At 43.0% G+C, this 12,367-nt stretch overlaps 1 protein-coding gene across 2 annotated transcripts in view; it reads right to left on the bottom strand.

The window, feature by feature from the left end:
* SMOC2 (SPARC related modular calcium binding 2) overlaps positions 1–12,367 on the bottom strand; it is a 201,631-nt gene that overhangs the window by 52,372 nt on the left and 136,892 nt on the right. Inside the window, exon 8 of one of the 2 annotated variants that reach the window (XM_084828048.1) lies at positions 5,177–5,366. In XM_084828048.1, the coding sequence (XP_084684174.1) occupies positions 5,177–5,366 (190 nt within the window). The remainder of the gene's footprint in view (positions 1–5,176; positions 5,367–12,367) is intronic. The other variant, XM_084828049.1, reaches the window with a different exon arrangement.

Genomic DNA, 12,367 nt, shown 5'->3' with positions numbered 1-12,367 from the left:
GGGCAAAATCCACCCTCCCACCAAGGACTGGCTTGCCCCCACAGTACTTGGTGGGAGGGTATGTATTTCGCCTCGCCCCCCCCGCCCTGTTTTCCCAAGGAGCACCTTGAAAATCTAATGTAAGTGAATGGAACAATTCACTTATATTAGATCTTCAAGATGCTGCTTGCGAAATGTGTCGGGTAGGGTAAACACCTCCCCTGCCTGTTGTCCCAAGGACCCATTGCGGGGGGGGGGAGGTAGGATTCCCCCACCCATCCCCAATTTTTGCAAGGAGCACTTTCGTAAATGTAATATTTATCAATTTATTTATATTTATTCCATTTCTATACTGCCCAATAGCTGAAGATCTTTGGGCAGTTCACAGCAATCACAGCATTTGCAAGGAACACCAATGAAAGGTGTACCCCAAGATCCTTACAATTTAGGGCTATTCTAGACACCATTATCTGCAAACACAGCCAAGGATCCTGGGGCACACCTCTGGGATGGTGAGCGTGGTACAGCTTTTGGAGGTGGCAAAGTGTTTGGGGCCAGTCCAGTTATTTCTGGGAAAAAGAGAGAGAGGGGTTGAGTGCATTTCAATGCAGAAAGATAGAAAGCCCAGTCAGGGATTAATCTGAGGCACAACTCATCCTGCTCCCCTAATATTGTGCACATAGGGCAGTAAAGACCCCAACTTTGAAAAATTACAGGCAGCAGAGGGGCTCCATTCACTTAGACTAGATTTTTAAAGTGCTCCTTGTGAAAATCGGGAGTGGGGAATCCCACCCCTGCCATGGATCTTGCTGCTGCAAAGACCCATGGTGAGGGGGACTCCCCCACCCCAATTTTTGCAAGGAGCACTTTGAAATAGAGTCCCTCCACTGCACGTAATTCTGTGCTGATGGGGCCTTTACTGCCCTATATACGCAATATTACATTTAGGGAAGTTCCCAAGGTGCCACTTTTCCCACAAAATGGCAACTGTGGGAACGGTGCTTGGTAATGGCTCAGCGTAGGTGAAGGTGGCTCGGTGAGCGTGGGGTGTGTGTGCGAGCAGGGGTAGTGACTCTCGGACTCCTGGACTGAGCTGAGCACCCACACCATCCCTAAACCTGATACTGACACAAGTCAGAACAAACTTAAATAAGGGAACGTCGGTGAGCTCAGGTTTTGCTGATTCACACATCCCTTGTCCTACAACACCTAGCACAATACTGGCAAATAAACAGCCATTTGGAGGAGGAGGCAGAAGTATCTAGAAGCTCTGAATAATATGTATATGATTCCCATCAGTGCCATATCCTATTAATATTGGCAATGGAACCACATCATGGGCCTTCTGGTCATTCTTTGGGCCCTTTACTCATTGTGTTTTTGAGTAGCAGTGGTGGTAGATGCATCAGCAACTGCAGCAAGTGTCTAAACTGCAGTGTATAGTAGGGCAGCTCTCCACAGTCAGGAGGGCTAGAAATGTATTTTTTTAAAATAAAGCTGATTAATCAAAAGCTGATATGATCAGACAAGAGTGCAAAGACTTCATGGAAGTGCTCCTGGAGACACATGCATTGCATGAAAATATACAGGAGGAATGGAGGAAAAGGCCTAGAAAATGAGGATCATAGAGTCATAGAATAGTAGGATTGCAAGGGGCCTATAGGACCATCGAGTCCAACCCCCTGCTCAGTGCAGGAATCCAAGTCAAAGCATCCCTCACAGATGGCTGTCCAGCTTCATCTTGAATGCCTCCAGTGTGGGAGAGTCCACCACTCCCTAGGTAATTGGTTCCACTGTCGTATTGCTCTAACAGTCAGGAAGTTTTTCCTGATATTCAGCTGGAATCTGGCTTCCTGTAACTTGAGCCCGTTATTCTGTGTCCTGCACTCTGGGATGATCGAGAAGAGATCCTGGCCTTCCTCTCTGTGACAAGCTTTCAAGTACTCGAAGAGCGCTATCATATCTCCCCTCAGTCTTCTCTTCTCAAGTCTAAACACGCCCAGTTCTTTCAGTCTCTCTTCATAGGGCTTTGTTTCAGTCCCCTGATCCTCTGAACCCTCTCCAGCTTGTCTGCATCCTTCTTAAAGTGTGGCGCCCAGAACTGTACACGGTACTCCAGATGAGGCCTAACCAGTGCTGGATAGAGGGGAACTAGTACCGAGTAGAGGGGAACTAGTACTTCAGAAGAAAGGGGGATTAGAGCCCTTTTCAATTCTAAGAATTATTCTTTAGCTATAGGAGCAATTTAGACAGCAAATGAATAATCTCAAGGCCAGTTAAATGACTTTATAAGTCAAAGACTTTGTTTGCCAAGTTGAAAATAACTACTGACAATAAGCCCATCCCAGTAAAGACTGAAAGCCTGCGGTGTGCAGGAATAACCAAAGGGTAGCCATATAGTCAGTTGCAGCAAAGCCTTCAAAGAATTTTCTGGCACCTTAAAATCTAACAAATAGTCTTGTGGCATGTTAAAGACTATTTGTTACATTTTTAAGGTGCCACAAAACTCTTTGGAGGGTTTGTTGTTTTAGTCATGAGTGCAGGCTGTTATTTACAGAAAGAAATAGCAAGTGTGAGGAGGGTACACAGAAAGCTGCCTTATGCCGAATCAGACCGTTGGTCCATCTAACTCAGTATTATTTGCACTAATTGGCTGTGGCTCTCCAGGGTTTCAGACAGGGGTCTTTCCCAGTCCTACCTGGAGATGCCAAGGCCTGAACACAGGACCTTTTGCTGAACTACAGCCCTTCCCCAATTGAAATTCTGAAATTCATCTCAAACAATAAATGGCAATTCTGGTTTTCTAAAAGTAACTCTCCAAAAACATTGTTTTGTATCGGGGCAGGGGGGTGGGGAGAATGATCTATCCTTCAAACCGTTTGTGCTTGCATCAAACTAAACATGCTGCCTTGGTTTCTGGTGAGCTTCCATAAGAGTATTTCTAAAGAAGCCAAGCCCATATTGTTTCCTTTAGAAAGTGATACTTTCTTTGCCTGCATCTGCTAAAGAGGGTTTGCAAGTCTTTACCATGTTTCTGGCTCAGCTGAAATTCATGAACTTCAACTTACTATTTAACAACATCTTAAAAATACATTTCTCCTTTCTACTGGTTCCAACACTGTTGCTCCATTGAAGTTAATCATGTGAAAATGGTCTGTGGGGACTGTTTCTGGGAAATAATGGAAACATTTCTGAGGCTGTATTTCTTTTCTTACATGAATGCTGGCAGATATAACTTCTTCTTCTTCTTCTTCTTCTTCTTCTTCTTCTTCTTCTTCTTCTTCTTCTCCTTCTTCTTCTGACTGCTATATGTTGCATTTTCAATCTTGTATCTTCTCACATTAACCCTGTGAGGTTTGTGGATGTTGCTCCAGTTTTACAGTAGGGAGCTGAGGTTGGCAGGTAGTGACTTGCACAAGGCCATACACAAAGCCCAGGAGTGAGGTGCGATTTGAATTCATGTCCAAGCTGAAGTCTCTGTTCTCATAGCACACTGGTCTGACACTGATACATGCACTGGTAGGATCTAGGGATGTTGGAGGAATCTGGTTTGGGAGTGAAACTCAGTGAGTTTTCGTCAGCTCGGCCCCTCAGAAGCCAGCTCACAGAGCCCTGAGCTTGCCTGACTCAGCACATGCCAAGTGGGGCAAACTTGTGGTTTCCTCCTGGTGGTGGTGGTGGGGCATGAGCTGCAGTTTTGTGCAGAACTGCGGGTATAGCTATTTACAGAAATTGTGATTTGCACAAAATCACAGCCATAAATAGTGTGATTTGTGCAAAATTGCAGGCATATATGACCTAAGACCATTCACACCTGAAATTTAGCATAAATTCCTTTATTCACAGCTGCAATTTTGCACAAATCACAATTTCTGTAAATAGCTGTACCTGCTATTTTGTGCAAAATCACAGCTCATGGCAAAGAAAAAAGAAGAAGTCACGAGCTCTCACCAGGTGCCCGTGGACCATTTTGCAGCTTGGCCTGCACTCCCGCCAGGGTCAGGCAACTGGAGGGAATCCAGTGATGGGGGAGTTCACCCATCCCTAGTAGGAGCCAGAATTAGTTGTATTTATAGTAGTGTTATTGAGATCAGTGGGATTTAAGTCTCACTGAGTTTAATTGGTCTGCTCAAAGTATGACTAAACCTGGATTCAGCTCATTAAAACTAATGGTGATCCAGTCAGAATTGGCATAAGAACGAAAGGAGAGCCATGCTGGGTCAGATGAAAGGTCCACCTAGTCCAGCATCCTGTTCACACAGTGGCTGACCAGCTGTGGAAACCCATAAATAGGACATGAGTGCAACAGCATCCTCCTGTCTCCGATACTGGAGGTAGCATAGAGGCATCAGGACTAGTTGTCATTGATAGCCTTCTCCTCCAGGAATTTGTCTAACCCCCTTTTAAAGCCATCCAAATTGGTGGCTATCACTACATCTTGTGGTAGCAAATTCTAGTTTGACTATGCACTGTGCGAAGAAGTACTTCCTTTTATCTGTCCTGAATCTCCCATCAATCAGCTTCATGGATGACTCCAGGTTCTAATATTATGAGAGAGGGATGCATTTGGGCAGTAAGTATGCAGTCTTTATTCTATTAATATCAGTGGCAAAATTTCCAAATTTTCCATTGATTTTAATTGCCCATGATGATACCCTTAACCTCTTACTGATAACGGACATTTTTTCAATAGAATAAAAATTAATTCATTACAAAAATCAGCACTTCAATCTGAATTAAAAACTTTTAAAAGTCCGGACTGCAAATGTTAAGTTCAGATATTGTGAAATTTTGAATGCACCTATTAAATTTGGAAATATTGTCATATTTGGAGTGCATGTTAATTGTTATAGTGCTGCTTTGTGAGAGAATATTTATAGTCTCTGTTGTGTGGTCTTACAGTCACTTTAAGAATGCCATTTGAGATTTTCTTATGAGGAAATTAAATTGGCAGTTGTCTGAAGGTGAGGGTTGCTTTACATGATGGCTTCTCAATATGTTAGTCATACCGTAATATTATGGATGTTGTTAAGCCACAAGACTAATCAAACAACAACATATTCCTACCTATTGGTGTTTTTGTCAGTCACTCCTGTTCCTTAGAAAATGGACTGTTGATATAAGACTAAGCATCTTATATCAACAGACAAGACATGTTTTCAAATACCAATAACCGTCTCTCAGCAAAATCTCTTACCTTGTTGATGTACCAGGGATGGGGCGTCCTGTATCAACAAGGACACACCAGCAATATCCTGTGGAAGGATGGCACTGCACTGGTTTGTAAAGGCCACCATTAGCACACTCTGGGATGAACACATTATCTTTTTGGGGTTGTTTAGCTTCTTCTAATGCTGACTGAAGTTCTTGGTCACAGGATGATGCTGCTGGGAAGAAAGAGCAATAAAGCTGTGACCTATGGATTGATCAACTGACTGGTAGGTTAGCCAAGAGGCCAAAGGAAAACAGAGTCTGGAGATATACCATTACACCTTCCTTCCAACATAGAGTGGCCAGTTGTGCATCACCAAGAAAGGGGAAATGTATCACCCAAAAAGAGGCCAGTGATTAACATGTGCATAAGTTAATTTATATGTATTCATGCAAATTTAGAAATAATGACTGTAATTTAAATACAAATACAATGCATCTCACCCTAGTGTGGAAGACTGTGGGTTGTAGCCAACGGTAGGGAATTGTTAGTAGAACACATTTCGCCTTCCCTGCTCCAGCCCCCAAGCACTCCCCTAAATCAGGGACCTTCCAGAGCAGATCTGGGGCATGTGCAGGGGGCTGCAGGGGGAGGAGAGGAAGGGGGAGTCCAGTCATGCAAGCAGGGATGGCTTCAGCCCTGTGTGCCTGCTCAGTCTGCTGTCTGGGTGCTTCTAACTGTTGATGGGCAACTTCAAGGTCCACTTGCTGTCCCTTTTTATTGTTCTTGATCTTTAAACCAGATGTGGACTGAACAGCCCTTCAAACAGAAGATGTCTTTGAACAGAGGGGCTGTCCTCTGACAGCCCTTCCACTAGAGGACTCTGTAAAGTAGGATACATGGCCATGCGATTCCAGTGCTGTCCATCTACATTAGAATTCACTGCTACCATTAAAGGTGTGACATAAAAATCCCAGAAAATCCATGAACTGGTCAGACTCACTGCAGATTGAGTTGGGTGCTTCAGCAAGAACTGAAACAAAGTATGCAGGGTGGGGACATGCCTAGGAAAACTCATTGAACTCCAGCCCCCAAATGGATTTCTCCAACATCCCTACCCAACAGCCAAAGTTGAGGAAAAAATGTTTGAATTCAAGCCTGGAGCAGAATAGATGGTCTCCTATACCCATGCTTTTTATAGTGCATCAAAACCTAAGGGTATCTGACAACCAAAAGCTGCTATTTGTTTGTGTTTTCAGAGGATACCTAACGTTCAGCTGATCATCTAGAATTTACTAGCACTTTCAGTGTTTGGGTGCATTCTTGTGGCCTAATGGAATGCTCATGATTTCAACATACCTTCATTCACGCATGCTTTCCTGGCCTGCTGAATAAAAAAGGCTATTTCTCACAGATGTAATCATTTAGCTCTGTGGTTTCCTCTGGGACTATAATGCTGTTCATAAGGGCTGATCCTTTGGAAATGCATTGTGAACAAAAAACATACTAGAAACAAAATGCTCCAAACTTATGTTTACTTCTTTTTGATCAGGAATGCAATCACAGCCTTATCATATCCTTACTATAATGTCTCTCCATATCTATTTGTAGCACAGTTCTGAATTAGGCTAAATAATAATAATAATAATAACAACAACAATAATAATAATAAGTATTCATGTATAAAATTCTTCCACTCCATCTCAGCAGAAACTTGACATTTAAAGCATAGTCATGGAAAGTAAATGTAACTTGGTTCAGAACCAAATAATCTGTTCATCCAAATCTGGGAGTTTCAAAAGCCTCACTTACGTTTCTAGTTTTTTGGGGGAGTGGGAGGACATCTCTGTTGCTCTTAATTTCAGCAGTAATATTATAAGAAAAGTAGGGTTTTTTTCTTGAACTGAGACCCTTAGGAAAACTATCTTTTCCATGTTAAATTCAGCCTTTGTGAGAGTTTCATCATCTAAATTTAAGTTATTGGGATATCGAAAATACTTGATACTTGCAACACTTTTCCTGCACTGTAATTTTTAAGTACTCTCCATGAGCTATCATTGAAGTTATGAAAAACACTTTACAATAAATGAATATCTTGGTCTGGTCACTTCTTTAAAAAGTGTATAGATCTACCTGATTCTACCATATTATATACTTAGATCTAACAGAATTATTTATTTTTTCCTGCAAAGGCAAAATGTAATCTGAGCCAATTCTTCCCCATGCTCAGTCCCAGAAACTGTTTTCAGTTTCAATATTTGGTCTAGAAAATGCAAAGTCACAGAAGTTACAGAAGTCAATGCTTCACAGCACAAGAAAATGCAAAGTCACAGAGGTGAATGCCTCTAGTACATGCAGAATGCCTTTCTGTAATCAACTCCCACAATTCTATGAGAGAAAATAACACAATTACTTGTGGTTCTTTAAAGACAGTGTTACTTTTATTTATATTTGTTATATGTTATATTTGTTACATGTCTTGAAGGTGCCACAAGGCTCTTCTGTTGTGTTTGCTACAAGAGACTAACATGGCTGCCTCTACAATATGACATGCCTGTGAATTACTCCTACTCTGAGGAAGTGTGTCCTTATACACACCTCTTTCCCTGGGTGTAAGTTTGACCCTGCCCACATATTTCCAGTATTCACAGTCTTATAGCAGTCATGTATATCTGCTGCTGCTCATGATTAAAATTGAGCAAAGGTCTATGGAGCAGAAGGCAAATATTTGGATTTTCTCTTGACCATCTCAGTTGATAATTTTGCCCTAGTGAATATTTAGAGTTATGGTCACAAGGCTGAGAAAACTGGCCTTCGTTATTTTAGTGTCAGAAATGCCAAGAGGAATCAACTGTATTATGTATTTTATGTATTTTATGCTGTGAGCAGCCTTGGGAGGGCTTTTACACTGAAAGGCAGCCAAGAAAATGTTTAAATAAATAAATAAAATAAAACTGTAACGGGTGCTACAGTACAATACTCCCATCACTGTACACTGCTAAAGTTTCTGGCATTGTCCAATATTTTTTTCAGATGTCTTGAGCAACTTCAGGCCTGAAAGGTGGCATTCTGTATATAACTAACTTTTCTAACCAGCACTTACAAGCGCCTTCTACACAATTCTTCTAGCAGCTAGCTCTTTACTGATTTAGGCTCCTGCAAACTTAAGAACTGATACTGAAATTTAATTTTAAAAATATAAAAAATGACAGTCAAGTGTTTGGAAGGCAGTTACCTGTCTGTTCGGTGGGAATGTTAGTGGCTTGCTACTCATGTCTGAAGTGAGGGGGAATGAAGAATACAATCTACATTGAACACTCAAAGTCCATTACGGTGGGAACTGGTCCAGCATCAAAGGTAGGCATGATTGGGCATCTGCTGAGGGCCCACACCCCAGCAGGGACCCACTGATAAGGACCCCCTGGAGTTGCTCCTCCTCTTCACCACTGCAGCCTGCTTGTTCACCTGCCTCTCGCTCTGGCCCAGACAACAGTGTTCATGAGAAGGAGGAACAATAGATGCCACAGCCTACTTCCTCACTGACTCTCTGCCTGTCAAGTAAGCAAGCGACAGCAGTGATGAGAAAGAGGATGAAGAGCAATAGCAGCTGACAACAAGGGTGGTTGAGAAGGTAGACTAGCTGAGGGAGGGGACCCATTGAGGGTGCCCTCCCCCCAAGGGCTCTCAAAAACCTAGAACCAGAACTGAGTAGGAACCATAACAAAGTGTTGCAGTGTGTAGTGCTCCTGTTCAGGATTTCAGCCAGCCATTTCCCTCCCCTGCCACCATTTTTCCACTTCCTCCCTCTCAACCATCAGCATTCCAGCAGCACTGAAGGGGCATCTGCTAGAAGGGGCTGCAAAATAGAAGTTTCTCTGCAAAGTGCAGCCAGAAAGGAGCCATTTTCTGTGCCTCCAGGTTGCCTGTAGAGGGCAGGCCATGCAATACATTAGGGAAGCTTCTGTTGTGGGTCAGAAGCATTGGTTCAGAATACTAAACAAATGATAAGATGTTCTCCATTATTAAAACGAAGCCGCTCTGAATCACACCAGCTTTCCTTGGTTCCATCCGAGACACTTATAAATAGGCCTGTGCATGGACCCCCCAATCCACTTCGGTTGCCACTTTGGATCTTCCGAAGTGACCCTGATCTGCCTCGGACAGATTCGGACCCCCTCCAATCCGACTCAGATCTGACTCCAAAGTGAAATTCAAATATCCGGATCATGCAGTTTTGGTGTTTTCCCATTGCCTTGCATGGGAAAACACAGATGGTCAGACCTTTTCCCGTTTTTAGGATACAGGCATGAAATCTAGGGACCTCTTCACCCCCCTGGAGAGGCTGCCACCTGCAAATTTCAAACACTTTGGCCCAGTGGTTTTTGTGCTAGGCGGAGTTAAAATCTGAGGTTTTCCAAAGAAACTCTCCAAGCAAAGAGCTGTAATTTTTCCCTGATTCCACACACGCATGCAACACTCCCAGCCCCCCTTGAGGGCATTGCACCCCCCCCCCAAAGCCCAGGCAGTTTGGCCCACTGGCTTTTGTGCTAGGCACAGGTGAAATTTTGAGTTTTTCCAGGAAAACTCCCAAAGCCAAGAGCTGTAACTTCTCCCCCTGTTTCCAATGATGTGTATGCTGGCCTTCTCTGCACCAGGATCAATTTATCTAGAGTGCACAGAATGGTCTTTCCTGAAGAAGCTGGGAAATTAATTCTTAAAAGCTGAAACCTCAACTGAATGGGTGGCTGGTTCTGGCATTGTCCTGGGCCCAGAAATGAGGATGAGCCAGGAAAGCAAAAGAGCCAATAGGAATACCATAGGAATATTTTTTTACTGCTCCAGCAGGTTTTTTAAAAAATATTCTTCCATGAAGTTTACTTTTCATATGTTTATAGTCAGTTCCAATGGCTCAGCTTTTATTTTGGCCCCCACAGCAAAAGCAGGCCCATGGCTTGGCTCTGTAATCAGCGTGGGAGCAAAACAAGGGCAAAGTGAATGAAAGACACCCCCACCTTCTCCTTTAACCAGGATGGAAAAGAGAAACATTCTCCCACACTTTGGGTAATGTAACATTTCACATGGTCTATCAGTAACAACTCCCACATCCTGTTGAAGCAAGGCAGGTCTTTGTGCTACTGGTGACTTTGGCCCAAATCCTTCAGAGATATATGCTGATACAACTACTCTGAAAGGAATGTATCCCAATGACTAACGAATGTAACACGTTATATACTGGGGTGGCTATATTCATAAGCATAAGAGCTGCTGCATACCAATGTTTTCATATATCCAAGGGGCCATACATCATGTTACCTCTGTCACTGGCTGTTCCCTAGAACTCTCCTCCTCGTAAAATGATATCTCTTTCTTCAACATCCCATTGCCAGTCCCTTTCTCTCCCTCTCCTCAGCAGTTCTCCACAGCCCCAACTCTGCTGCCTTGTTCCTACTCTCACCTCAGCTAGTCTTCCACCTCCAACAACCTCTCCAAATGCTGCATCTCCCTCTTACAACCGTGTCTCCCTCACCCCAGCAAAATCCCAGGTCCAAGGTATTATGGGGTAGCCTTGCATCCTGTGAAGGAGGGTAACAAGTTGGGCAGGGATTTGGGAGTTCCTGGCCAGCATACTACTATCCCAGATTACTGGTTGATGGAGTGATTCATTCCTTTTCCTACTTACATGTTGCCTTTCCAAAAACACAGTATCCCTCCTCAGTCATCACACACACACACACACACACACACACACACACACGGTTAGAATCACATCAGGGGGAGGGTAGGGATGAGCCTGTTGGACCTGCTCCCTCCATGATGGTCTCATAGTCAAGTCTGTCAGCTACCACATGGTGGAGAGGTAATTCTGCAGTGGAGAATTGTCTCTACATCATGAAGGGGTCCACATGGTTTAAGAACCTAGTTCTAAAGGGCAGCAGGAACCTACCCAAGTAGAGCAGGCTCCCTGCTGCAGACATTCAGCCTCCTATGAGTTTAAAGTGAAAAACTACACATGTTCAGAGTTTTTCTTTTTTAATCAGGTTAACAAATAGGGGTGTTTTTGTTTTTTGCTCTAATGTATCATAAGAACATAAGAAGAGCCATGCTGGATCAGACCAAGGGTCCATCTAGTCCAGCATTCTGTTCACACAGTGGCCAACCAGCTGTCGACCAGGAACAGGAGTGTAGAACCAGTTGTATCAGGAGTGTAGAACCAGTTGTGAAGCATGAATTGCCAGGAAAAGGAGAAGAGAAATGTTAGTTGTGTGCCTCACAACCAAAGTAATACACATGGCCTTCTAAAGGCCTCCTGCCCCCATTAGACCGTTAAGTCCTGGGTCTAAAATTACCTAGTTGGAGTCACTGGCTTTGACTCCAACATGTGGCAAAGAACCAGGAGTGGAAAGGGACAAGCACATATGTCTCCTGCTGCTTCACTGATATCCTTCAGCTGATATCCACTGCCTTGAATTGTTGGGGAACCATGCTCACAAACTGCATGTGGCCCACAAATCAGTGTTTGGCCACCCCTTGTGTGGATAAAGCAGGATTTCTTTATATTGGAGATATCAGATTCCTGGCTTCATTTAAATAATAAGATTTTGATCTGCTTACTTACTTCACTCCCAGTGACAGTTAAGCAAAATAAAGGGGTGGGGGTAAAATCATATTATATAAAGTATAACTGCTTCCTTTTATGTTTACAGCCCAAATCTCACATGACTCTATTATCTGACTTGGAAGGAACACAGGCACTTTTACATGTTTCATTGGCCAAAAAAACAACTTATACCAATGGAAAACACCCTACATAAATAAACACTAAGTGATCTGTTGTTTATGGAAGCTATGGCATGTCTTACAAAATGGTAGTGTTTTCCTAACCCCCTTTTTTGTGATGCGTATTAGCATATATGAATTTAACATATTTGTGACAAATATTTGTCTATTCTGGTCCTCATCTTGTCTTGCCCTTAGACTCACATGTTTAGCTTGAAGTCCTTTGTAACAAAGAGGAAAAGTCCAAAGGCCTGTTTTTTTGGCAAGACAGTTCAAATAAAACAGATTCTAAATGTTTAACTTCTTCAGACAAGCAGCATTGCAAGAAACAGTGATGCTGGCATTCAGTCACCTAATAAGGCAATATTTTTATTACAGTTTACATGAATTCAGGCCTGATGTTCTGCCTAGACATTTCTCTTTTTTCTTTCTCTTTCTTTGAGCTGATGGAAGGTTGCT

Source organism: Heloderma suspectum, chromosome 1, assembly GCF_057233095.1.
Source record: "Heloderma suspectum isolate Gila_16-S chromosome 1, 16-S_ref, whole genome shotgun sequence".
Lineage (NCBI taxonomy): Eukaryota > Metazoa > Chordata > Lepidosauria > Squamata > Helodermatidae > Heloderma > Heloderma suspectum.
The sequence above is the reverse complement of the archived record's forward strand: the minus strand, read 5'-3'. Positions and strand labels throughout refer to the sequence as shown.